Source organism: Carex rostrata, chromosome 1, assembly GCF_964058835.1.
Source record: "Carex rostrata chromosome 1, lpCarRost1.2, whole genome shotgun sequence".
NCBI lineage: Eukaryota > Viridiplantae > Streptophyta > Magnoliopsida > Poales > Cyperaceae > Carex > Carex rostrata.
The window spans coordinates 10359267-10385836 of NC_135918.1; the positions used below are offsets into that span (position 1 = coordinate 10359267).

Consider the following 26570-nt stretch of genomic DNA (forward strand, 5'->3'; position numbering starts at 1 on the left):
CAAGTTTTAAAATTTCGGAATGTAACACTTACTTTCAGTGTCATTGTCAAATGCGATGTTGTTCTCACAAATAAACACAAAATGCAATAGAGGAAGATATAGGATCCTATAATAACAAAGGCGCTTACCATGATCAGATTTATATTGGTACAAATCAGTAGAATGGCTTTTCATATCTCATCAATTAAACTGGATGCATACTTTTGAAAAATGTAGAAAAATAAAAATAAAGTGAAAACCATACAACCTAAAATAAATTAATTACTTCTAAAAACTTTAATTTAACAACATAAATTTGAACAGGATGTTTTAGGATGTCTGATAAATATTTTATTATTATTCTAACAATATAACTATAATCTTAAAAAAAATATACAACTCATTTAAATTAATCATAGTCAAAATTTAGTAAAAGTAAAACTTCCGTACACAATGAAATAAAATAAAAAATTAAAACTGTTTGAAAAATAAAAGTAACAAAACATTTTGAGTTTCTTTGTTAAATTGAAACTTGAGAATTTGAAATAATATGAAAAAATGTTGGAAACCAAAATAATTCCTTTATTTGCACTGACCAGTATCTTTCTTTAATCTCAATTTTTCAGCTTTATTAGTTTTCTTTTCGGAGAGAGATGACAGTATGGTCTCCAAAAAAAATATCTCTCACCTTTGATAAAACAAGAGCTCATTTAGCATTTATAATTTTATTATATATTTTTTTAATTGGAGCAATTAAAATCTACTTTTCATATTATTTTTTTGTTCATTTCAAAAATATTGAACTACATCTAAGAAGATCACACTAATAATGATACTTCAAGATTTTTTGTCATGTTATATTTGATTCATTTATTTTTAATTTGTTGTTATTTTTTTACTATTATTTATTATTTATCTCTTTTTTTTTGTGATTTGTGTTTTTCTTTATTTTGATTTATATATTTTCTTAAATCTGAATGAAATGTCATAAAAAAAGTTTCTTTATAGAGGAGGGATCAAGTTACAACACTTGAAAGTTACAACAAAGTTACAACATCTATTTTTTTCATTTTCAAAGTCCAAATCGTCGATCCAAACCGTTAGATATTCAATCTATATTAAAATGTGCTTGGAGACCAAATTTTACATTTTTTGAATTTTTTTTTTCTATTTATTAAGATGGGTACAAAATTGCTGTTTTTATTAAAATTCTGCACCATTAAAAAACAGCAATTTTGTATCCATCTTAATAAATAGAAAAAAAATTTCAAAAAATGTAAAATTTGGTATCCAAGCACATTTTAATATAGATTGAATATCTAACGGTTTGGATCGACGATTTGAACTTTGAAAATGAAAAAAAATAAATGTTGTAACTTTATTGTAACTTCCAAGTGTTGTAACTTGATCCCTCCTCTTCTTTATATTCTATCTAATTTTATGATATCCTGTTGCAACGTACGCTCACGGTACTAATAATAATATAATTAATAAAGACGCAATGTAACACAGATTCTAATCTTTAGAATTCATCAACCTCCATCTCCATGGCAGTGGCTCCATGCTATTGCTGCTAATTACCAAATAGCTAGTATTAGTATACCTTTTACTCGACTCTCTTCCTCTCCTCTCCGCTCCTCTCCTCTTCTCTCCTCTTTTGCTGATCGGATCGGAGCATGAAGATCGCCGTCTCCTCTCTTACTCTCCTTTGCATCTCTCTTCTTCTCTTCTCCGTTGACGCCTCTCCACCGTTAAACCCCTTCGACGTCCGCCGACACGTCTCCACCGTTACCAGGTCTCTCTCTCTCTCTCTCTCTCTCTCTCATCTCCTCCCCCTTTTGATTCTATTCTATTCTATTCTATTCATGAACAATAAGAATCGATTGATTTTCCCATATGCCACTACCATAACCAAAGATTTCATTCTTCTATTCCTATCTCACCTCATACCATTTCACTTTACATTTTTTTTTACCCCTAAATTCTCAATTGGGGTTAAACGTACGGTGTTAACATTTATACTAGGCTAGCCCAGCCCAGCCCATCCCAGCCCCTCCCAGCCCCACAATGATTCAACTTCTAGTGCTTAATCGCAATAACAATGGTTATCCTTTCTCTTTGTTGCCATCAACCCACAAACTTCATCATTCAAATTTTTTATTACTCTACTCCTAATTGAAAGGAATTAACACTAAATTCAAACTAATTCTAAAGTAGTAAAGATAAATCAGTAAAATGATAAAAGACGATATACTAGAAAGAAATATTTTGTTCATTCATTTTTCTCCATTCATTATTCATATGCCTTTACAAAAGATAATAAATACATATATCAATCTGCTTGGAGAAGAAGCTATATGTACTCTTCTTCTCAACTTCAAACATACTTGATCTCTCCATTACTTGTTTTATTTGCTCAAAACCAAAACAGATTCAGCCCTGTTCAGCTTCTATATTAGTACAAGGCATTGGTATTGAGATTGTAACATTTGTGTTATCAACAATGTTCCATGCTACAGTTTTTTCCTTCATAATCATTGGCCTTTTAGCTGTATTGGAAATAAGTTACTCTTATCTCTTCATTGTAGGTATGATGTGTCAAGAGATACTAGCAATGTTGCTTCTTTCTCTTCTGCAATACCAGATGGGTGCGAAGCAATCCACTTGAACCTTGTGGTTAGTCTTCCTTGATCCTTAACCTTTTTTTTACAATCTCAAAATCAGCTTTAGGCTCATTCTATAATTTGAACCAATCCAAGGTTTACCATAGGTTGTGGTGGTTGCAACTTGTATGTAATGAAACTAGCAACGATTGTGCAACCTGATTCTTTTTACCTACTTTCTGACAGAATGATGTATTATTGGTCAAGTTCTTGTTTTATTAATTCTTTTCTTTTTGTTTTTTGTGCTTTTGCTAGCTAATCGGCTAATTGTTAATAATTTTTTTAATTTGGCACAAGGATTTAGTTTGTGAAACGCTAAAATTAATCCTGGGTTTTTCCTTCTAAAATTTATACAGTACTTGGATGCCACTTTAGCCATTTAGGCAATACTCAAAGTATGCTCTGTCAAGAAGTTATAACGGTATTTTTCGATAAAAAAAGGGTTATAGTGGTACTTTTTTCCATGTGGGTAATGGCATGCCCATTTACTTTTTCCATTTTTGAATTTCTGACAGGCAAGGCATGGGACCCGTTCTCCAACCAAAAAGCGGATCAAGGAACTTGACAGGCTGGCAATCCGGTTGGCAACTCTTGTAGAGGAGGCAAACCATGAAGGCAGATTTGAAGCTCCCAAAATCCCGGGTTGGATTCGGGGATGGGAATCACCCTGGAAAGGCCGGGTGAAGGGAGGAGAGCTCATTGACTTGGGCGAAGAAGAGTTATACAGACTCTCGCTCAGAGTTAGGGACCGGTTCCCGGAGATATTTAGCAGGGACTATCACCCCGATCTTTACCCCATAAAGGCTACACAGGTGAGCACCTCCTCGAGCCAAATACTTGTTCAGAAAATTTCAAAATTAATTTCAGCTGTTTTCACAGATTCACCAGTATGTACCTGATTACAATGGTAAGTACGCCTATATATATGTATATATATTTGAATAATACTCCACACAAGCAACTATATAGCCCCAAACAAGCACATGTTAGCCATGAAGAGATGCGCAATAAAATATTTATACAAAAAAGAAAAACAAATTGTAAAATATTGTAACTTTGTGCATGGATGTAATGAAGGTTCCTAGGGCAGCAGCTAGTGCAGTGGCATTTGGTATAGGGTTATTTTTAGGAAAGGGCACTCTTGGGCCGGGAAAGCATCGTGCCTTTTCTGTGGTTAGTGAGAGCCGTGCAAGTGATTACAAACTCCGATTTCATGACAATTGTGCAACTTACAAGGTAAGTATTTTTTTTCCTTGTTTTTGTTATGTAGTTAGGTTAGTTCTATTAATTGTTGAACGGGCCTGGTTAAGATTGATCGAATGGATTAAGCTCTTGAGTTCATGTCAGGATTTCTCAACCTAGAGGTGGTTGGGTCTGGCCCAACCCATTCAGCAATTGACTTTAGTTTTGTGGACAAATGGTTTGAATTTGAAATATCCCAGTATTTTTCATTAGAAAACATGTAAAATAAGGAACTAGGTCCAGTATGCATGTATGAAGAAGAAGAACCAAATTTGATGAATTTGCAATGCGTTTCCATCTGGTTGACCCAACCCTGTATCATTAAAAAGGAGTTTTTTTTTTTTGTGGTACTGGATTTCTCAACAGTCTATAGTTTGTGGTGCTGGATTTCTCAACAGTGTTAGATGAATTTGATGGATCACGTGCACTCTATAGTTTATTGTGCTGGATTTCTCAACAGTCTAGATCATTATAAAGAAGTTTTTTTTTGTATATTTCATAGAATATTTGCCAACTGTATAAATTTATTCAGTGACACTGAGTGCGTTTGTTTCTCTTCATGCTACTTTGTGGGTTATCTGTCTTCTTTAAAAAGCCTCAAGTTGTTTAATCAAATTTCTCATTGACACAAGATAGATTCTTATAGCACCATCGAACATTTCAGAGTTATAGGGAGAGTCAAGAGCCTGAAGTTGAGAAGTTGAAAGAACCAATCATAGAGGAGATTACATCTGCACTTATCTCTAGGCATCATCTTAATTTCAAAAGGCAGGATGTCGCCTCCCTTTGGTTTCTCTGCAAGCAGGTGAATGATATTTCATTTTGGCGTTGCATTAGTATTATGTATTTCAATTTGACTTTAACTTCTTTCAAATTTATCCTTATCAGATTGTCAAATCATACTTTCTAACATTTGCAGCAAGCATCTTTGTTGGACATCACTGATCAAGCCTGTGGCCTTTTCAGCGAAACAGAAGTACATCATAAGCACTATCATTGATATTGTCATTTAGTTTGTTTTTGTTATTTAAGTATTATTTCATTCTGAGAAAGAGATAACAGGGTTTGGTGATGTCATGCGAATGTTGCTCCTATGTGTTCATACCAATATTGAGTTTTTATAAGTTGATTTCTGAGCATTTATATTAAGATTATGACAAGAAATTCCTTTGTCCGGTGGCCCATTGAATCTGCCCAATTAAATTGATTAAGTATCTAGGAGATGTGCTATTGACCTCAATATCAAAAGCTGATCCATGCAACAATGCAGACATTTTTCAGATTTTTAGTGTTTGCAAATTCGACATGCAAATTGTTTTTCTTTGTTAGATTCTTCTGCTTGAGTGGACAGATGACTTGGAGTTTTTTCTACTAAAAGGCTATGGTAAATCCATTAATTACTGGATGGGAGTGCCTCTGCTACGAGACATTTTTCAGACAATGCAAGAGGCTATCCAAGCTAATGAAGGTACCAGTACCTTTATTCTTTGATTTTTAGATCTTACCTTCTATGTTAAAAGTGATACCAGCAGCTCCACCACCTGTCCTCAAAACTCAATCATACATTTATATCAATGACACTGCCTATTTTTTTAAAAAAATGACTAAAATGTTCCTAAACTTTCTGTTTTGTCATATTTAAAGTTTTATTTTTAGTTTTCTGCAAAATAGATAATTAGTTAAGAAATTGTTCTATCATATTGCGGCAGTAGACAATTGATCGTTGCTTGTTTCGAATACTTATTTCATGTCACATCATTTTCTTTCACAAAAAGAAAATAATTTGACCAATGAAAAGGGATTTGGCTGATATCTGCACTTCATATACAAAGGAGAGATCAATCTAGTTTAAACTACTCTGGCTCTAGGTCATCCAAAGGATGCCCCTTGAATAATAAACTTGACAAAAGAATCAACTTAAAACAAAAATCCCTTAGTCATTTCCTTCAAAAAGTGATTATTGACTGTATTAACTGATGACAATAAAAAATTGAGTGGGGATATAGGTTTGGGGGAGGGGGGTTGGGCTTTTAGAAGCGTTACTCCCTTATATATATATATATATTTTTTTTTCCTCTTTAATTTTTTTTGTTTTTCTAGTGTTTCGTTGTATATTATTCAGGCCTTTATGACAATGTGGGTACAAATGTGAAAGGTTCAGTGGTATTTTGCTCAGTACATATCAGGCCTGTAATTTGTGAACTTGGTTAATATGTTTTGTTTCCTTGTTGAATTTTAACAATTTCTGTCAACTGTTGCATATGTAGAGAACCTGCCAGGTGGGATGTATGAGAGAGCACAGCTCCGGTTTGCACATGCAGAAACAATTGTTCCTTTCAGCTGCCTTCTTGGTCTCTTTCTTGAAGGAGATGGTGTGCTTCTCATTTTATTGGTTTTGAATAAATTGTTGTACAACTCACCCACCCCATCAGGGACCTAAGACCAACCTGACCCGTTGTGCATTTGAAATTAAGCAGCCTGAACCTACTTTAGGCAAAAAAAAATCTAAATTGTCAGAAAGAAACCTGAATCAACCTTCGTCCAGGTTTTAGGTACATGCTATTGGTACGGTAGTGGCACATTTATAAGTAGGGTCAGTTATGGTATTGACATGGGATCCGGTAGTGGGAAACAGGTTTCTTTCACGGTTTTCTGGTATTTTATATGATTTACATTTATTTATGGCTGAAGATAGGGAAAGAAAAGAAATTGAGATTTACTACAGAATAAGTTAATATCAAACAAGCAGTTATTCTCTATCTTTATTTCAATTGAAGAGTACGAGAAAATTCAAAGATCAGAATCGCTGGACCTGCCTCCAAAGCCACCTCAGAAGAGAAATTGGAGGGGCAGTTCAATTGCACCTTTTGCTGGGAACAATATACTCGTTTTGTACCAGTGTCGTAGCAAGCAAACAGACCAGAACATCTCATACCATGTTCAAATTCTTCACAATGAAGTGCCTGTTTCATTACCGGTGAGATCAACAATCTAGTCAGCCAAAAGTGTTTTCTAAAGTTTCTCCCTTATTATAGTAATTTGATTGTATGATCTCAGATTTTCCAATTAAATATGTAAAAGGCTCATCAGAACAGAAGTGTGGAGAGGAATTGTGTTTACAGTTGATTCTTAATATTCTATAATATGATTTTTATTTTTTATCATATCTATAATATGATTCTTATTATTCTATATTATTTGGTCAGGCCTGCGGCACAGAATTCTGTCCATTCGAAATATTTAAGGTACGCGACTTATTTTCTTCATTTTTAATAGTTCATTTCGAACCCCACTCATTCTGACCTTTGCTCTCTCTCTCCAATAGAAATAGAAATTTGGATGATTGGTGTGAAAATACCTTTATGGCCCTTTTAATTTTGTTAATTTATGTAGGAGAGAGTTGTTGATCCCCTCCTGAAGCACGAGTTTGACAACATATGTAGTGTTAAAAATGCGGTAGGAGATGTTGTGGAGGTGCTGAAACCTTGCTCTTGGTCATGTAAATTCTTCAACTTTCTGAGTGGATTTTTCTCATCTTCTCAACCTCAGCAAGAGAAATCTGAGCTCTGACAGCATGTTGATTAAATTGGAATACTTCCAATTTAAAGTTTTTGCAAATTTTGATTTTCCATGTTCAAGATTTTTTTATTTTTATTTTACTAGGAAGGTTGAATAGCGCTCGATGTGGTGAAAAACTTATGTTAACCAGGCACCATATATATTTTTTTCTCCTCTTTTCCTACTATATATATGTCCTTGTTTTTTAGTCATATTGTTCTGTACTGAAATATATGTCTAACCAATCCATGCCAGCTCATTATATGTACTGGGTTTTACAAGGCTGGAATAAAACAAAAATAACAAGAGCAATTAAAAAAGGAAATGAATCAAAGCCCAATATCATATCTCTTCACTATCATATGTTTGCCGTTGGTCGAACACATTAATTGTTTAACGATTCTGATCCATTACTTGTCATAATCTTCCACTGATCGATATTCAACTAAATCAAATTAAACAAATTTCAATACCTCTTTTTTTTTTTTATGTCTTATCGTATTTTATATTTTTGTTGTTAAAGTTCAAACTGTCGATCTAAATCACTAAAAATGATATTCATCTTAAAATCACTATCTTTTCTTCCAAACACTGGGTCTGATGACGCCAAAACATATAGCCTGATTAATTCATTTGTATTTGTATTTGTATTTTTATTTTTATTTAGCCTGATTAATTTCTTGATTCTAACTTGTATGATATGCTTCACTAATGAAAAAAAACACTCTCCTCAATTATTATTGAATTAAGCAATTAATGAATGGAGAAATTAAGTTGTAAGACAATTAATTAATTGTTAAAGATTTCTCAATGGAAAACCATGTGACCTAATTTGATGGAAATTAAGTAGTGAACATGATATATATATAGGATATAGCATAGCAATGGTCGCCAAACAAATTAAGATGACCACGTCCAATTATTATTATTATTAAATGAAAATGGTTGGAGAGTAGTCGGTCAATTAATAAGCAGTCAACAAATTAAATCATATCAAAATCAAACAAAGGAAGGGAGCCTCAACCTCAGCCTCCCATGCAATCAATCTGCAAATTAATTAAAAAAGGGAATTAATATACTTTACAACTCAATCTCTAATAATTTACTTGCAATGCCCAATATTAATTATTCTCTATTTTATTTTTAAAACAATAAATAAAACAAAATTAACAAAAAAATGAATTTTGTATTTTTATAAGAATATTAAATATTATGGTGTTTATGATAAAATTGAATATTTTAAATAATTATATGGGCACACGAGAAATTTTCCTCCTCTTTTTTTTTTTAATGGAAAAGCTGCTGAGTTTTATTGTAATCAAAAGACAAAAAATTCATTTACTTCAATTATTTGTTAAGGAAATACGGAGCCCCATTGGATTCTTGTTGCCGCGTGGCCACTATGCATGGCGACCCCCTCAAACCTCGTAATCCTTTTTAATTGTCCTTATTGAGTTTTGCTCTTGAAAATAAATTTTATAACTTCATATTTAACTTCTTCTTTTTTTAAAAAAAGGAAACAGGACATAATACTTGTAAGAGAATTATTAATAATTTTCTAAAAATGTATTTTTCTTGATCTATTTAGAATTTTTGAAAATTTAAAGATCGAAGTTATAAAATTGAACTTTAAAAAAAAAAAAAAACCTTTTTGAATAAAATTGAGAGCTGAAACCCTGTCATATATTGGTCTGAGTGGTGAGTGGTGAGTGCCTGAGTGGGGTCGTTTCACTGCCATCAAATGAAAACGCGTCATCACACTTTTCCCACTAGTGACTCAAATTCATCGGTTTTAGGAACCCCATAATCCTTTCTAGATTGACTGATGGTGCTATTTTGGAGCTTTACCTTTATCAAAATTGAAAATTGAAAAGCTCTTTGTATATTTGCTAAGTTTTTGTAATTAATGTAATAATAAGTAAGAAACTGCAAAATTGGTCAAAATGGGTTGTATGTTGTGATAAATTGATACTATCTGAAGGAGCGATGTGTAAATTGCACCGCACCTGTTGTAGTGTAACTAGTGTTGTGTTGGTCCGACAAAGACTGCTGAGATTTTCTCCCTGGCCCAGGCCCCTGGGCCAGGAGAGGAGAGGACCCATCCAAATCGGATGTTAATCGAACGGTCCTTGTACAAATTTTAAAATAAAAAAAAAATTGAGTTACTGTAGAGAATGGGACGACAAAGACCAAGTAAGACTGTCTTGGGAGTTGGGACCCCACCACTCTCACTGTCTTTTCTTCTCCATAACTCTCTCTTTCTCTCTTCCATATCTTGCTTTGCAACACTTGCCAGAAAGCATGCACCGCACCCCCTCTCCATTTCACATTCAAGAAGACAAGGAGAGAGAGAGAGAGAGAGATGAAAGCTCTTCTTCCCCTCCCCCTCCATAGAAGGAAGCGGAGTTACTTCCTCACCTTATCTTTCCTTACCTTCGCTACCCTTCTCTACTTTCAGGATTTCACTTGCCTCCTCCGCCATCCCTCCTCCTCCACACCACCCCTAAATCTAAATCTAAATCTAAATCTAAATCTAAATCTAAAAGGTAGCTTCCCTTCCCTTCCCTTCCAACAATTTAATTAATTTCTCTTCTACTTTATTTATTACCTTTTCAATTGTACTACTAGTAACTAGTAATTGTATTCAACTTACATTTCTTATTTCTTTTAATTATTGTTATATATTTTAAGACTTTAGCTATTTCGGTCTTTACAAATTGCGATCTATTCTATTTGGAAAGTTTTCTCAAACAATTTATCAATTAAATACTAGTAAGCTCAATTCAATATTAATTTAGATTTGATGTTTTTCATATATAGAAAAGGATGATTATGCGATCAATCTTCCATTCACCATTGAGAAGGGAAAGGGAAAGGGAAATAGTAGTTGTGACATCTTTGCGGGGCGATGGGTGTATGATGAGGTGGCACGCCCCTTCTATGCAGAGGAAGAGTGCCCGTACATTCAGCCTCAGCTGACATGTCAAACGCACGGCCGGCCTGACACAGGATATCAGCACTGGAGATGGCAACCTAATGTTTGCTCTCTTCCCAGGTACCTAGGCTACTACTACCTCTAATTGCAATCTCACGCAATTCAATTCAATTCAACTTTTATTATTCACCAAATAAATTAATTGTTACTTATGTGACAATTAATACTTTCATTGTTTGTAAGGCTATGCAGGATACCTTTCATTGCAAATTAAGGTATATTAAATTTTTTCAAGGTTTGGTATTTGGTAAAGCAGTTAGGCTATTTTTTCTTAAAATAAAGGTACATGATATAATTAATGGAAAGTTGGAAACAGATGGTTGATGAACCACTTTTTCACAGATGAAAAGCAAAGGTACATATTAAAATGATAGATAACCTAAGTTAATAAGAGCACGGCAGATACCTTTTTCTTTTCTGCTTGTGGGATCATGTCAAAGGACACATCATAAATTCTGTGATTTTTTACCTCATTATAATTTGCTTGATATTTTTTTGGTGGGCATGTTAGTCAGCTTGTTGGTTTCTGAATTTTGATGATAACTCTTTGTTGTCTGTATATCATATGCACTTCAATCACTTTTAAGTAATCTTTGTAGTTTGATTGAAACTTACAACTGACAAGCTATTAAATATACGCAATGCTAATGTCAAAGGCAGATGTTTTCTGCTAAAAAAAAATGTTTCCTCCATTATAACCTCTCTCTCTCTCTCTCTCTCTCTATATATATATATATGTAATTTTATTTGGTATGACTTTTTTAGATATGGAATGTCTTTAATTTATATGTTGCTATATGATGTATACTTCTGATTTAGTAATTCTCTTGTATGGAAAGCAAAATCTCATCTGTATACCCAATTACCCATAAATTATTGTTGCTTTTATTTGAATCAATATGGTAGGTACAAAGCGCAAATGTTTAAGTGATTATGTTGTTATTGCCTTTTGTGGTTCACATGGAACTTATAATCTGTGCCACACCAAAATTCCCAAACTCCACATTATTTTGTCTGACTCTTTGCAGCAATGTGGTCCTGTTCTGGCCCCACTTATTTATTAGCTGTTATATTACTCCTGAGTCCTGACCATATTTACCTTATCTTAACTAAAACCACCTCACAGGTTGGATCTTCTGTGGCCACCTCTTTGTTCTTGTGGAAATTAGAAGAATTTTAAATAATCTTGTAACACTTTGTCATATCATTTTACAAATTTGTGGCATCACCTTCAAATTGGCAGCTTCAACGCGACTTTAATGTGGGAAATGCTCCGAGGCAAGCGCTTGATGTATGTGGGGGATTCATTGAACCGAGGACAGTTTGTGTCCATGGTGTGCCTCCTGCACCGGGTCCTTCCAGAGGACGCAAAGTCCTGGGAAACCTTCAACGGAGACTCTCTCACTGTTTTCACAGCCAAGGTAATGTTGCGGTCCACACTCTTGAATTGATTACCTTTATAACCCTTCAAGTTCACTGATTTTCACTATACCCCAAAAAAGTCTAAAGGTTTGCTAAATGAAACTTATCTCAGATACTAAGATTAGTTCAATTCTTTCAGGAATACAATGCTTCAATCGAGTTCTATTGGGCTCCATTCTTGGTCGAGTCAAATTCGGACAATGCTGTTATTCACAGAGTCACGGATCGAATTGTTCGTGCTGGGTCAATCAATAAGCATGCAAAATATTGGAAAGGAGTTGATATTTTGGTGTTCAATACCTATCTATGGTGGATGACCGGAGCCAAGATGAAAATTATGTAATTCTTTCCCCCTTGAAGTTAATTTATGATTATTATTAATTAAATCACCCAGTAGATTTCTAAGTTACTTTGTTTTCTATTTTTTGTTTTTGTTTTTGTAACGTATTAAATAACTGTCTGAACATTTCATTTATCATCAAAGGGAACACCTTAAATAACCATCCGAAAAAGGGCGGAACTATTTGAGTCATTGCTATTGATTGCATGCTATTGAATAATTACTGAAACTTTGTTAGAATTCATTGTTGCATTTATTTAAGTTTGATTTTTGCTAAGGTGACACCCTTTGATTCAAATTGAAAGAAGAATCCTTCTGATTTTAAATGTGCATCTCTGTGTGCTCATGACCTATGTGCCCGACAATGCTTTGCCCCAATATTTCCTTGTAATTAGTTTTAATTTTGAAGGATTATCTTTGCACTAAGAAATACAAATAAGTAAATAACAATATCCATTCAAACTTTGTCCTTGCAAATTTTTAGGAGGGGATCATTTGAAAGTGAGACGAAGGACATAACAGAGATGGAGACCGAGGATGCATACAGATTGGCATTGGGGAGATTGGTGATGTGGTTGGAGAAGAATGTCGATCCAACCAAGACTCGTGTTTTCTTTGCCACCATGTCACCCTCTCACACAAGGTTAACTGAAACAATTTATTTTATGTATATTGAAGAGTGTTTTTTTATTTGATGAAAAGATTCAAGAGTTGAGTGAGGCTGCGATACTATGCATAGCGCATATTGGTCCGTACTATGGGTTAATATCTCAATTTTCAAAGTCCAAACCGTCGATTTAAACCGTTCAACACAATGTCCATGTAACTATGTATTTGTAGATCAAATTTTATATTTTTTAGAATATTTTCTTTCTGATAAATAGAAAATCACTTGATCTAAAGATGATTCTAAACCATTTAATAGTAGTAGTTTTCTACCTATCTAAAAAAATAGTAAAAATATTCTAAAAAATGTGAAATCTAGTCTGCAAGTACTAGTACATATTCATATGACGATCATGTCAGACGGTTCATATTAACTGTTTGAACTTTGGAAATGAAGATATTGATCCATAGTATGTACCAATCTGCACTATGCATAGTACCATAGTTTCTCTCTTGAAGAGTTTGCAAAAGACCAGAAACAATTTCAATTGTCTTTAATGATAATGAACACATATTAATAAACCTCGACCCAATTATTATTTTAATTTAATTTACCTGTGAATTTGCAATACAGGAGTGAAGATTGGGGAGGTGAGGCAGGTGGGAACTGCTACAACCAAACAACCCCAATCGACAACCCGACTTATTGGGGACCGAGCACAAGCAAGAGCATGATGCAAGTATTGAAGGAGATTTTTAGTGCTTCGAGAGTACCCGTGACTGTGCTTAACATTACACAACTCTCGGAGTACCGTAAGGACGCGCACACACAGATATACAAAAAACAATGGAATCCACTGACACCGGAGCAACTTGCTAATCCACGTAGCTATGCAGATTGCAACCATTGGTGCTTGCCCGGTCTTCAGGATACGTGGAATGAAGTTTTGTACGCCAAGTTATTCTTTCCTTGATAAAATAAAAGGTGGCACAAGTGTTTTATTTATTTCTTTTCTTTCCTTTCTTTAGCGTGTGTGTGTGTTTTGCTTTTGTTTTTTTTAGGTTTTTAAGTGTACCTCAAATTAATTTTCTGATCAATTGATATATATATAATATATGTATATTACAAGTGTTAGAGGCGTTGAAATGAAATGAAATGAAATGAAATGAATCAATATATAATATGTATTACATAACCTCGCTAGCTCTACAGTCTAGACTAGACTGACTCTAGATGGACAAGCGGAGAGGGAGAGTTCATGGGATATAAAATGGGTCTGAATTCAATTGACAGAATCTGCTCTCTCAGTCTCAATTCATGTTTTAAGGGCCCAAAATCTTCTGTAGCAGAAACAGAGCAGCATTCGGTGTAATGATTCTTCAACATCTACAAATTAAACACCAATTTAATTTCAAGTTCCAAGTCTTTAAGCAAATATAAAACCCATCTGAAATATAAAATATTAATGCATGTTACGCGCTGTACAAAACACAAAATAAGTAATTAAAAAAAAATATAATACTGATACATGAAACTTATGAAGGTCAATAAAATAATTAATCCAATTTAAAGTCAATTACGATGAATTACATCATTTGAAATCAGCTTGAAAGGTAGTTTGACATGCATGTTTGAATCAATATTTTAAACTGATAAGGGAACATCTGAAACTCTGAAATTGTAAAATTTATTTTATGAATCTAATTGTCTGATCGGAACATCTGAAGATTTGTCTGACTCTAAATAAAAGACAAGCGAATTTAACTAATTTAATTATTTTAATAAATTGGTCCTAATGGGCCCTAGCCCCTATGTTAGCCATAGAATTCACATCCTCTCCAATACCTGATAAGGGAATCTTTTACAATTACTAGATCTGAACCGTTATTTTTAACTTGGCACGAATCCTCTGCAATACCTCAGAGGATACAAACTCGTCTTCATAACCCTCCCACTTTCTCCTGATATCTGGACGCTCATAAAATTATGATGTATTTATATATAAAATTTATATAATTTTGAATTAATTTAGTATCTTTTTTTATAAATTATATAAATGCATATATTATTCATTATGTTTTGTCTGCTTCAGTTTATATTAATAATTAGTTTTAAAAATTATAAATCTTGTATGTCAATGCATGATTTATGAAGATATTTGGTTTCAATAATTTAAATTTGTTATTTAAAACTAATTTGATAGATTTTAGAATTAATTACCTCAAAAAAGAAACTTGATGAACCTTAATTAGAACCTTGATATATAATTTGTGGCAGATTAATTGTTACATCTCTCTACTGGCCCCGGTGTGACACTGTCATATATAATTCAATGAATAATATGCATCACAATTAATTATTAAATAAGCCACTTTCCAGTCTATGTGAAGCTTAAAAAAAAAACAATGATTACTTAAGTAGACCAGCAGATTCATTTCATTTTCCTAGCTGGAATGCGCAGAGATCTATACAAATCACGACAAATTAAAGAATACACACCAAACTTTCCTTACTTCTTATATATATATATATATATATATGTAATGTATAGTATACGCATCAGCCTATAGACATGTTACCTAATTAATTTGGTTTTGAAGATTTGCTCCCTTAATTTATATACAAAATAGAAATTAGAAATATGGGAAGTTTCAATCTTAGTACTGTGCTGATTTCCTTAATTAATTAATTATTACTTTTCCTAAAAATAAACAGGAATGAATGATATATATATATGAGTTAGGCTGGGGTGCTATGGATAGCATAGTGGCCTCTATGCTACGGCTCAATATTCGAGTTTTCAAAATCCAAACGGTCGATCCGAACCGTTCATCTTATTCTCCATATTAATATCTGCTTGGAGACCAAATTTTGTAATTTTCTGAATTTTTTTACTATTTATTAAGCCACTTTGAAAATCGCTAATCCAACGGTTTTACTGTTTTGTGCAGTCACCGTTGGATCAACAATTTTGTAAAATACTTAATAAATAGTAAAAAAATTCAGAAAAATGTAAAATTTGGTCTCCAAGCAGATATTAATATGGAGAATAAGATGAACGGTTCGGATCGACCGTTTGGATTTTGAAAACTCGAATATTGAGCCGTAGCATAGAGGCCACTATGCTATCCATAGCACCCAGCCTAACTCATATATATATATATATATATATAGCAATTATCAAATGCCCTCCCAATTGCTAGTAATTAAAGAAAGCACATCAATATATATATATCCAATGAGTGAATATTAATTAATTTCCTTTTTGAATACTCCTGCCTATCATATTTTGTAAGGATATATATATATCAGGTGATGGAGCAGCTTCAGATTGAATTCCCTTTTTATAAAAATTGTTTTGACACGAAGTTTAGGTACACCAGCTGATGCATTCAAAGTATTCAACAACCCTCACCTAAACTCAACCCTTCCACAGGAAGCAAAACCTTGGAAACCACCTAAATAGCCTGATTTATCAACCAATCAAATATGCCTACTTCAAAATTCAAATCTTCTCCCTTGCCTCTCAATTTAAAGGTTTGTTTGTTTGTTTGTTTTTCAGTATACTCTTCAAACCTACCATATATGCACAGATATATAACCACTATATGTGAATATGCATGTAATGTAATACAATAATGTCCTTAATTAATTAGCTTTAATATCTAACACTAATTCTTTTTTGTTCCTCCTAAGATGATGAAACTAAGAAATCAGTTCAATTCCCTAGTAGCATTCTTATTTGGCCTCTTAATATTCCTTGCTGCATCCTTTCGACTGCAAAATGGCAATTGGAAGGCCATTAATAATGCAATAACATCAAGAAAAGAAAATAAGGGAGACTGCGACTTCTTCTCTGGTCGTTGGGTCTATGATGACATGGAGTACCCGCTTTATAATGAGAGGCAATGCCGGTTCATGTCTGATCAATCGGCATGCATGAAGTTTGGAAGATCGGATTTGGTGTATCAGAAATGGAGATGGCAACCAGATGGGTGCAACCTTCCTAGGTACGTATATAATATATATATACATTGATCACATAAATATATTTTTCATTTTCACAACGAATTTCCTATCTCACATAAATCGACCTTCTTAGAGATCTTCACATGAATGCGAAAGTCAGCATTTTAAAATATATGCTTCTTGTTAGTACTGAATCCGAGTAAATGAGGGTGCTATATATTGTTTTTGGGTAATAGAAATGAGAATTCTCAGGTGAAGTTTTGCATGAATACAAGCAGATTCAATGGAAAAAAGTTGCTGGAGAAACTAAGAGGGAAGAGGATGGTATTTGTTGGAGATTCACTGAACAGAAACCAATGGATCTCCATGGTTTGCCTCCTTGATACCTCCACACATGGCTCCAACAACACCATGGAAACCCATAAAAACCTAATGTCCTTTAAGATCAAGGTATACTTAATTAATACATTATTAATTTGTATCTGTATATACACTAATCATAATCTTCTTCTTTTTTTCTTTTTTTAAATTGTTACCAAATGGTTACAACATATGGATAGATTGCCTTGCTCCTTCCATTTGTGAAATATAGAGTAATACACAAATAAAAAAGAGAGCAAAACTAGGGTGTGATGTGCTCACTAAGACGGGTTGGTGAGTACATCTCCAAAAGACTATCAGATTGACTTTGAACTACCAATTCAAATCATTGAAATTCAAGTACTTCGTGAGTGATGCATATACATGCAAAAATTTTAAAGTCTTGAATTAATTTAGTATATGATCAAGCGGTCAAAAAAATGATAAAAAATTAATACATAAAACAATTAAAAAATTAATACATCAATTGCACTCTTTTGGTGAGCACATCACACCCTAGTTTTGCTCAATATAAGAAAAGTAAAGAAGTTACTCAAAAGAGTTACTCTCTCAAAGAGAAATTTGTTTTCTTGGGAAAAGTTATAAGAAACAACTACTAGAATATGTTAAAACATGACAATGAAGTTGATAAATATGGCAGGATTACAATGCATCAGTTGATTTTTACTGGTCCCCACTGTTAGTGGAGTCAAACTCAGACCACCCAGTGCTCCACCGTGTGCCAGACAGAATTGTCAGAGCACATTCGATCGAAAAACATGCAAAACACTGGACTGATGCAGATATATTGGTTTTTAACACTTACCTTTGGTGGAGAAGGAGAAATATGAAGATCTTGTAAGTTCTTTTGTTCTGCATTTTACATTTGCTCAAGCATTCACTATCTATATATATATCTCAAACTATGTTAATTATTCAGTATAAGTTATTTTTAGTTCTTTATTTAAAATTGATTCGGTTAATTTTTTATGTTCCCAGGTGGGGCTCATTTGAAGAGGATGGTGGCGTCTACAAGGAGATTGAGAGTTTAAGGGGTTATGAGTTAGCGATTAAAGCTTGGTCTGATTGGCTTGAATTTCACATCAATCACACAAGGACCGAACTCTTCTTCATGAGCATGTCACCGACCCATTCATTGTAAGTATAGTAGGTTCATTCCAGCACTAGATCACAATGTGGACATATGCTGGTATTACCCATTTTATCATTTTCCCTAGTATGCACATAAATAGAAAACCCATGGAGGTTGAGAAAGCTTCAATTGAACAATAAAACCCCAGTTCACTGCAAATTTGCACCAGTTAAGCCGCAGCTCAGCAACATTTTGGTAATTTCATAACTCAATTTAACCTGATCAACTGAATTTTGCCCCAATTTACCTCAAACAAAGTTTTCAGAGAAATAGAAAAGTAAACCTATACTACTTATTTACATGCAAATCTTAGCAGAAGTTGGTACTTTTGGAGTGAGTACCAAATTTTTTCTGTGGTAACCAATAGAAAAATTCATGCAAATCTTAATCACACTTATATATTCTATAGAGGAGATGAATGGGGGACTGATAGTGGCCACAACTGCTACAATGAAACCTTACCGATATTACGAGATGGATACTGGGGTGAAGGATCCGACCCGAGATACATGCATGTGGTAGAAACCACTATTCAAGATCTAAAACAAAAGGGTGTGAATGTGAAATTCTTAAATATCACACAGCTGTCGGAGTACCGTAAAGACGCACACCCTTCCATATACAGGAAGCAGTGGGACCCACTGACAGAGGAATCACTGAAGGATCCGAGTAGCTACGCTGATTGCATACACTGGTGCCTTCCTGGTGTTCCTGACATATGGAATCAGATATTGTATGCAAATATTTTTCCATGAACATAAAAGATTTTGGTTTTCTTTCTTTTTAACCAGTTTTTTAACTTTTTTTTTCCACTGAAATTATTCAATTGTAAGATAATGTTAACGCATAGGTGGAAAATTAAGGAGTATGAGAATAAATCAAGGCAATGACTTTTTTTTATATCTGTGCAGCAAACAGACTGGTAACATAGTGTGATATTGTAGGAAACTGGATATGACTTGTGAGAAGAGAGAGGCAAAGCTTGTACTATAGATAGCTTCAAATACTAAAGACTCATATTCTTTATATGGTGAAAACTTCACATTTGCACATAAGAACAAAGAAAATAATCTCCAAATCTATATGCCATTCGAAATACACACTATGAATTTATTCAAACAATTATGACATACAATTTTTCATCTTCTTCAATTAACCTAAGGTTTTAAAATTAACTAATTAGCCTCACTTTTCTACAGTGAGATACACTAATTCTTTAAATTCTAAGAATCTAGTCTCACTATAATGCGTCCTTCGCTTGTTCGGCCAATATGTCAACCAAATCTTCCCTTTTATCTCCCACTCCATAGTCTTTCCTATAACTGCTGCTCCTACTTTCCAACAAACATTCTCCCCATACTCATCTTCGGCAAATATGACACCTCCTTCCCTTGTAAACGGCCGGTGCGCACTGGTATACCTGTTTTGAAACCACGATTTTGGCTTGAACAATGCACATTTCGGTGGTTTCGACGAAAATACTTCTCTCCCGTTGACACCATCATGCAGAATCCAGTTGAGAATTGCACTGTCACCATACACCGACTGTTCAAATTTCCAAGGCTTTAGGCTTAATACTATGGTTTCTTGTGATGATATGGAGAGTCCGATGGATCTTGGGGGCTCAAAGGTGCTTTCCATTGTTTTTGATATGCCGACCTCGTGGGCAGGATTGTCTGTGGATTTGCTCACTGTGACTGAGAGTATGTCAGATTGGAGCAGAGGAGTGAGTTGCAAGCAAATGCGGGACGGGAAGTGTTTTTCATCAGAGCCATAGCCTTGCTTTTCCATCAAGGTTTCAGATACCAACCTGATCAGATTACACCTAAGAAAGAGATACATGTGTGAGTCTGAGATCAATTGATGAAATAGAGTTTACAAGGTTGAGTTTGTGTGAAGTATATTTTAATTAAATAGAGTTGTTCACGAATATTGGTTAGATGTATAAGCGAACCATAACCATTGTATTACGATTAGTACTAGCTTGTGCTACTCTTTCAGCAATTTGAGTGATAAAAAAAAATAAAAAAAGTTAATTACGGTTCGGGTGCCTGTGAACCTAAAAAATTATAGTTTGCAATAGTTGACGAGTTAAGATTCTTGAAGCATTTCAGACCTATTGCACAGAACTAGTAGAACTCAAAAAGGTGATTAATTAAGTAATAGTTCTGTACCAACCTTATGTTATCCACATTCACGTTTATATCGATCCAATCCTCCTTGAATTTCAACTTGTACTGAAATTGAATTACACTCTCAAATTGTTGGTAGTTGAGAGAGAATTGCAGCCTTGTGTCCTTGGTGCTACTGCTAGTAAATTCTGTGGCCATCAGAACCATAGGATAATACAATTGAACTTTCCATAGATTACTAGGTGAAATAGCATAGGAGAACAAAGGAGAACATGTCGATGTCATCAACTCTTCATTGCCCAAAGCCTTCAACTCAAGTATCCAATTTGTAAACCCTAGGTTTAATGACCTCATCCATTGCTCCTCAATGTTTGATCCTAAAACCCGCATGAGTTTCTTTGATGCTTCCCTCATTTTTGTAGTCGCCAAGCAAACTCTAATTGTTTCCACAAAACTGCGCCTAGGATCAAGTGGGGCTTCATATACACAAACTAGGAAAGCAAGGGTGAGGAATGCAATGTCAAATGCATCTGCGAAACTCTCGCATGCATCCAATGCAATTGTTCTCAAGGTATATTTGTTCTGATGGCCGTACTTGAGTACAGCAGATACTATGTTGAAGAAAAACTTTCGCATAATTTCTTCATCGATTCGATGGCCATTCAATCGGAAGGAGTTGGAGGTCCAAAGTGAGGTCGGCATATGGCTGGTAGAAAAGATGGAGAAAGAGAGGTTTGATGGTAGGTGTAGTTTGGGGGGTTTGTTGATGACTAGGGTTAGTGAATGGTTTCCTTCTAGAGAGGTACATATCTGGAGTGAGAGAGAATTTGAATACCATTGGTGGATTGGTGGGAGGGTTGTGATCCATTCCCAGATGTCAGGTACAAGGGAATTAGTAGCCATTTGTAATGAGGTTGTGATCCACTGCTACGTATTGAATTGATGGATATATATATATACATAGAAAATACTAATTATCTAGATAGTGTTAGTACTTGGTAGAGAATAAAAGTTGTTGTTATCAATTAGAAGTGTAATTTCTATATAGTGCAAACTTTTATAGCGTGACTGAATCATGTTAATGTTATAAACGGTTGAGATCAAGGAAAGTTGAAGACTCGCTATCATAGTCTAGTGGTGTTTTGCCTTACTCCTTGAGAGAGAAAAATTGACTAGATACTGGATGTAATCTGATCTCCTCCAGTCACAGAAACAACTCGATCCTCTCCCATTCTGACATGCAAAAAAGATGTATCTGATTGAAATGGAGGGGGAATGAAATCGGCACATAATACGGCGGAATCCAGTTCTGGCAAAGAAATTGATCTCAGATTCTCACTTTCGTACCAGATAGAGCTCCAGATCATCAAAGCTTGTGGGGTTGTTCAACTAAACATGACATTAGCCAACATTCCTTTTGAGTTTCTTCAAAGAAGATAAGTTGCATATTCTTTTAGGAAGGCACCAATGAGACCTTTATTCCAACCAACATTCCTTTGAGTTTCTTCAAAGAAGATAAGTGGCATATTCTATTAGAAAGGCACTAATGAGACCTTTATTCCAACCAACATTCCTTGGCGTAGTTACTAACCATTCTTATATGACAAAATGGTGCTTCACTTGGAAAGTTAGAAAGTAGTCAATTTATCAAAGCATAATACCTTTTAGAATGGTAAAAAGTGATAATTTGTATATAAGAACAAGGAACTGAAAACAGCAGTTCAGTCATTTCAGGTTTATAAATAGTCATGACTTGTGAACCCCATTTGAACTATCACTTGGCTAAACAGTACCACTCAAGTTTTTATACTGGTTAAATTACTCATGTCTCTAAGAATGGAAGATCAGAGAGAAGTAGCCACACGATGGCCTTATTTTAGTTTCATAAAACTAAATGTTAGAAATTCAATTAAACCTACAAAAACCAAGCAAAAACATTTAAAAATTTAGAAAGGGACGCAATCGCATCTCAAAAGAGACTGTAACCCTCACTAAAAGCTTGTGTAGGTGAATTTTTAGTGGGGCTAGGGTAGTAACAGTGCACTCAATTGTTCAAATTAGTAAGGTAAATTATCAAACAATACACACAGAACAACAGGGGGGAGAAGAAAAAAAATCAATCCAACAAGGTGAAATCAACATCTTAACTACATAGTTCGAATCAAAATCTGTTGTGTTTATACATTTGTGTTATTCAAATGAAAAAAAAAAGACAGTAAAAGAAAACAAAAAGAGATTACATTTACAGGTGTAAAGAAAAACAAATACCATCAAATTGTTGCTACTGGTGCAATTCATAACCTCCTCTATACTAGTAATGCCTCAGTCATTACCTTCACTGTTCTCTCTCTCTTGACCTGAATACATACAGCAATAAACAGTTGGCACACCTCAAGTAATTCAATATTTCTTTACAAGTTTGTCTACCATGTACTTTCTTTTATTTTGCTTAATGCTTAGCACTGCAGCTAATTTTTTTTTTCTTTTCAGGAATGACTGTTCATACAATAGTGAAAAAGGTTATGTAAACCCTAAAAAAGAAGCCTACGAATGAACTGGCTGGTACAGTTGTATTTAGTTTTGGTCTACAAGCTAATTATAAGTGGGAGAGGAGGGGTTCTGATGGGCATCCAACCAAAATCCGCCCGATGCCTGGTTTAAGCCGTCCAATCCGCATTGAGATTCACGCAGAAAGTTTGATTCACAGGACGACTTAGACTGGGCATCAGACAGATTTCGGTTTGATGCCCATTGGAAAACCCCCGCTCCCATTATAAGTACCTCCAGTAGGTAATACTCTGATGAATTTGGCAATCTTCTGAAAAAATGTCAAGAAAAGCAAAAGAAGAAACTAAGAAAATAAATACTAGGAAAAAGGAATTACATTACTAACCTTAAAGTAATGCCAACAACAGGTGAGCTGTTAAGACTTAAGACTCAATTTCTCACCATGCAATCCCATCAACATAAATAAGTTTAACAATGTTTAACTTGGACCTGGATTTATAGATCTGAACCTGACCACCTGAGCAGATATACCTCACCAAAAATGATCCAGTAAGCTCACTGTCGCATTTCCAGATCTTGCACTTTACACAGATCAAGTAGCATTCTGAATTCATTTATGGATCAAGCCCGATTTGGCTCGTAACAAATTTCAACCCATCAGCAAAAGGTTGTAGGATCTAGGGTCAAGGGCCAAAACTCTGATTAGAAAAGCCTTCTTGTTCGGTGGATGAGACCTCATGCTTCCAGGGTTTAGTAATTCCATGAACCAAAGTTGTATAAGAGACCTCGTCCAATACAAACCCCCTCTCAGACAATACCTCGAGAATCTTGTCCGAGTTGTCTGAAACACCATTTTCACAATAACCTAAAATCAAACTATTATAAGTAATATTATCTGGCACCACACCACTCTCTACCATCTCACTAAAAATTGCATTTGCCTCTTCATTCTTTCCGATTTTAGAGTAACCATGAATAAGCACGGTGTAAGTGATCTTATTTGGAGCAATCCCATTTGTGCACATTTCATCGAATAACTTACGGGCTTCAACCATTTGTCCCATTTTACAACAGCCAGTAATAATGGTAGTATAACTTACCACATCTGGCTCTAACCCATTGTCCCTCATATTCCCCAAAATACCCCTGGCCTCTTCCAAACGGCCAAGAATGCAAAACCCATTCATTAGTGTGCAATAAGTCACCTTGGTTGGTACAATTCCTTTACACTTCATATCATCAAATAGTTCTGTAGCCTTCCAGACATTACCTTCTCTGCAATATCCTCCAATAATCAAATTGTATATAATACCATTCGGTTTTAGCCCCAAATCAATCAACTCTTGCAAATAAATCAGAGCCTGGTTTACATCCTTCATTTTGCAATAACCATGTATGATTGTACCAAATACCACAATATCCACGGGTAACCGTGAAGTTTTCATCTCGTTCAAAACCCGTACTGCCGCCTCCATCTGACCCAAATTGCAATATCCAAAAATCAGAGAATTATATGTGTAACTGTCTGGTTTAAACCCTTGTTTAATCATGTCATCACAAAGTTGCATCCCTTGGTCCACTTTGCCCTCTTTACAACAGCCGTATATTAGAGTATTATATGTCACCTTATCCAAAACCAAATTTTTGTCTATCATTTCTCTTAACACAGCAACTGCCTCTTTCATATCTCTCAATTTACAAAGGCCGTGAATCAATGCATTAGAGGTCTCAACATTAACCCCAAAACCTCGCTCTAGTAAATCTAACCACACAGCTTTTGCCTCCTTCCACATCCCCTTTTTACAAAGTGACCTTACAAATGTAGTCATGAGAGAATCATTCGGCTTCAATTTCCTAGACACCATTTCGCTAAATAGTCTTAAAGCTGAGTCCAATCGAGAAGCCCTTGCAACAAGCCAAAATATCATGGTATTAAATAAGCCCACATGTATAATCATTCTCTTTGATAACATCACCTCAAAAAGTCGTTCAGCTTGGTCGAAATTGCCTTCCTTGCACAATCCCTTTACAATAGAGTTGTAAGTAATTGAATTTGGTGTCATTTTCTTAGAAGACATTTCATCGATTAACTCCATTGCATACCTGCAATTACCTACTCTGCAATGCCATCCAATTAAAGTGTTGTATACAAACTCATTTGGTGTAATACCCATTGCTTGCATTTCCTTTAAAAGAGCATCTACACCTTCAAACCTATTAACCTTAACCAATCCATTGATTAAGATCCCATAAGTGACTACATCAGGTTTTAATTTTCTCTTAATTATCTCCTCCTTGTACCTAAATGCCTCATGAAGGCTCCCTTTCTTGCATAGGCCATCTATAAGCATATTATAAGCAATAATTGATGGTGGAACACCGACCTTTTCCATTTCCAAGAGAAGCGCAATTGCCTCCTGTAGCTCTCCTTCCTTACACCTCAAGTGAATCAAAGGGGCGTAAGAATAGGAATTCGGAGCAACCCATTTGCGCATTTCGTCGAGCACCTCACGTGCAGCGGCAAAATGACCACCTTGAGCCATATTATCCAGAAGAAAATTACAAGTTTTGAGAGTCGGGCATAGCCCATGAGAAAGGAATATTCTAAAAGCCTCCAGAGGGAGGGTTGATCTTGATGGTGAAATCTTAAAATTGAAGCAACAGACATGGATGAGCGTGTCGACAGCAGGTGAAAAGGGGGAGGTTTCGGAAGGCACCGTATGAGCGACAGCATGGACCAGGTCCAGGGAAGAGAAAGGAGGAGTGTTGGATGGGTCAAGGAGGCGCACAAGAAGAAGGCGGGCGGAATTGGTTCGGTTGAAGTGGAGGAGGGAATGGAGGAGTAAGGCATAAGGTCGAGGGTTGGGGTTGGGATCGGGGGTTTGGCGCTGGAAAGAGAGGGAGAAAATGAGGGAGTCAAGGTGGAGAGAAGGGAGGCGGGAGACGGAGGAGGGATCAGAGAGGAGAGCGGAGATGTCTTTAACGGCGGAGGAGGCGGAGGAGAGGGATCGGAGAAGAGAGTAAGAGAAAGGATTGCGGCGGCGGAGGCGGAGGTGGAGAAGAGAGGGTCGTGGCCTCATGGCGGCCATTTCCTAAAGAGAGAGAGAGAGAGAGAGTCACACAGAATGACAGAAGCAAGAAAGAAAGGTATCGTTTCAGTTGGGCTGTGTGGCTGGGCCCACTTGTCGGAAGGAAAACATTTCGCAGACTTCTTTTTTTTATTCATCCTTCAAACATTTCCTAATTAGATGTGCGGCTCAGAGTAGTGTGGCAAAAATGGCATCACGAACAACGTGTGTGTCCATTACATACTGTAATTCACGTGTTTATTGTCGTAACCATTCATGTGTCATGACAACTCCTTGATATTTTGATCACAGTACGAAATGATACGAGACCATAATCACAATGTATTATTCGACTCTAGCCACTCTAGCTAAGGACCCACTGAAAGTGAAACTATTAGATTTCAATAGATGTAATCATAATCTAGCGATGAATCTTAATCTCACCACCAAACCAAAGCAAAATCTATTTAGGCTCCACAAAAATATTTGCTTGTAGGTTCCGAGTATATATTGTATTTTACGCACACCTCCACGGATTTGCGGTGACAAGTTTCATGTTTCGTGTTAAGATATG

At 35.2% G+C, this 26570-nt stretch overlaps 5 protein-coding genes across 9 annotated transcripts; 3 read left to right on the forward strand and 2 right to left on the reverse strand.

The window, feature by feature from the left end:
• Nucleotides 1–1598: 1598 nt before the first annotated feature.
• On the forward strand, nucleotides 1599–7627 carry LOC144557989 (histidine acid phosphatase family protein). The gene is made up of 11 exons (XM_078306677.1): nucleotides 1599–1774; nucleotides 2568–2655; nucleotides 3158–3454; nucleotides 3720–3878; nucleotides 4549–4689; nucleotides 4804–4860; nucleotides 5214–5352; nucleotides 6152–6256; nucleotides 6662–6861; nucleotides 7091–7129; nucleotides 7278–7627. Exons 1-11 carry the CDS (start codon nucleotides 1656–1658, stop codon nucleotides 7452–7454), a joined length of 1521 nt encoding a protein of 506 aa, XP_078162803.1. The 5' UTR covers nucleotides 1599–1655; the 3' UTR covers nucleotides 7455–7627.
• Nucleotides 7628–9733: 2106 nt separating this feature from the next.
• LOC144557996 (putative xylan O-acetyltransferase 10) lies at nucleotides 9734–13940 on the forward strand. Of its 3 annotated transcripts, none has more exons than XM_078306688.1 (6): nucleotides 9734–9988; nucleotides 10263–10497; nucleotides 11681–11858; nucleotides 11999–12198; nucleotides 12684–12842; nucleotides 13440–13940. In XM_078306688.1, exons 1-6 carry the CDS (start codon nucleotides 9805–9807, stop codon nucleotides 13777–13779), a joined length of 1296 nt encoding a protein of 431 aa, XP_078162814.1. In that variant the 5' UTR covers nucleotides 9734–9804; the 3' UTR covers nucleotides 13780–13940. The 3 variants fall into 3 exon arrangements, with proteins under 3 accessions (XP_078162814.1, XP_078162821.1, XP_078162829.1); XM_078306695.1 differs by having other exon boundaries at nucleotides 9734–9968; nucleotides 10261–10497; XM_078306703.1 differs by having other exon boundaries at nucleotides 9734–9962; nucleotides 10261–10497.
• Nucleotides 13941–16208: 2268 nt separating this feature from the next.
• TBL34 (TRICHOME BIREFRINGENCE-LIKE 34) lies at nucleotides 16209–19186 on the forward strand. Its single transcript, XM_078315896.1, has 6 exons — nucleotides 16209–16343; nucleotides 16503–16816; nucleotides 17054–17225; nucleotides 17797–17993; nucleotides 18135–18293; nucleotides 18698–19186. Exons 1-6 carry the CDS (start codon nucleotides 16296–16298, stop codon nucleotides 19041–19043), a joined length of 1236 nt encoding a protein of 411 aa, XP_078172022.1. The 5' UTR covers nucleotides 16209–16295; the 3' UTR covers nucleotides 19044–19186.
• Nucleotides 19187–19310: 124 nt separating this feature from the next.
• LOC144566048 (uncharacterized) lies at nucleotides 19311–21810 on the reverse strand. Its single transcript, XM_078315908.1, has 2 exons — nucleotides 20467–21810; nucleotides 19311–20113 (listed from the first exon to the last, which is right to left on the reverse strand). The coding sequence occupies exons 1-2, from the start codon at nucleotides 21321–21323 to the stop codon at nucleotides 19474–19476; spliced, it is 1497 nt and encodes a 498-aa protein (XP_078172034.1). The 5' UTR covers nucleotides 21324–21810; the 3' UTR covers nucleotides 19311–19473.
• Nucleotides 21811–22550: 740 nt separating this feature from the next.
• On the reverse strand, nucleotides 22551–26048 carry LOC144558016 (uncharacterized). Of its 3 annotated transcripts, none has more exons than XM_078306720.1 (2): nucleotides 23418–26048; nucleotides 22551–22777 (listed from the first exon to the last, which is right to left on the reverse strand). In XM_078306720.1, exon 1 carries the CDS (start codon nucleotides 26015–26017, stop codon nucleotides 23612–23614), a length of 2406 nt encoding a protein of 801 aa, XP_078162846.1. In that variant the 5' UTR covers nucleotides 26018–26048; the 3' UTR covers nucleotides 22551–22777; nucleotides 23418–23611. The 3 variants fall into 3 exon arrangements, with proteins under 3 accessions (XP_078162846.1, XP_078162839.1, XP_078162855.1); XM_078306713.1 differs by having other exon boundaries at nucleotides 23314–26048; XM_078306729.1 differs by lacking the exon at nucleotides 22551–22777 and adding an exon at nucleotides 22809–23238.
• Nucleotides 26049–26570: the final 522 nt, after the last annotated feature.

Excerpts from the sequence above, each read along its gene's own strand:
- LOC144557989 (XM_078306677.1), top strand. The coding sequence starts at position 1,656 with ATGAAGATCGCCGTCTCCTCTCTTACTCTCCTTTGCATCTCTCTTCTT. Across the intron at positions 5,353-6,151 it reads GGCTATCCAAGCTAATGAAG|AGAACCTGCCAGGTGGGATG; the intron begins GTACCAGTACCT and ends TTGCATATGTAG. Across the intron at positions 6,862-7,090 it reads AAGTGCCTGTTTCATTACCG|GCCTGCGGCACAGAATTCTG; the intron begins GTGAGATCAACA and ends TTATTTGGTCAG.
- LOC144557996 (XM_078306688.1), top strand. The coding sequence starts at position 9,805 with ATGAAAGCTCTTCTTCCCCTCCCCCTCCATAGAAGGAAGCGGAGTTAC. Across the intron at positions 9,989-10,262 it reads TCTAAATCTAAATCTAAAAG|AAAAGGATGATTATGCGATC; the intron begins GTAGCTTCCCTT and ends TTTCATATATAG. Across the intron at positions 12,199-12,683 it reads GGAGCCAAGATGAAAATTAT|GAGGGGATCATTTGAAAGTG; the intron begins GTAATTCTTTCC and ends GCAAATTTTTAG.
- TBL34 (XM_078315896.1), top strand. The coding sequence starts at position 16,296 with ATGCCTACTTCAAAATTCAAATCTTCTCCCTTGCCTCTCAATTTAAAG. Across the intron at positions 16,344-16,502 it reads CCTTGCCTCTCAATTTAAAG|ATGATGAAACTAAGAAATCA; the intron begins GTTTGTTTGTTT and ends GTTCCTCCTAAG. Across the intron at positions 16,817-17,053 it reads GATGGGTGCAACCTTCCTAG|ATTCAATGGAAAAAAGTTGC; the intron begins GTACGTATATAA and ends GAATACAAGCAG.
- LOC144566048 (XM_078315908.1), bottom strand. The coding sequence starts at position 21,323 with ATGGCTACTAATTCCCTTGTACCTGACATCTGGGAATGGATCACAACC. Across the intron at positions 20,114-20,466 it reads GTGAATGTGGATAACATAAG|GTGTAATCTGATCAGGTTGG; the intron begins GTTGGTACAGAA and ends TCTCTTTCTTAG.
- LOC144558016 (XM_078306720.1), bottom strand. The coding sequence starts at position 26,017 with ATGGCCGCCATGAGGCCACGACCCTCTCTTCTCCACCTCCGCCTCCGC.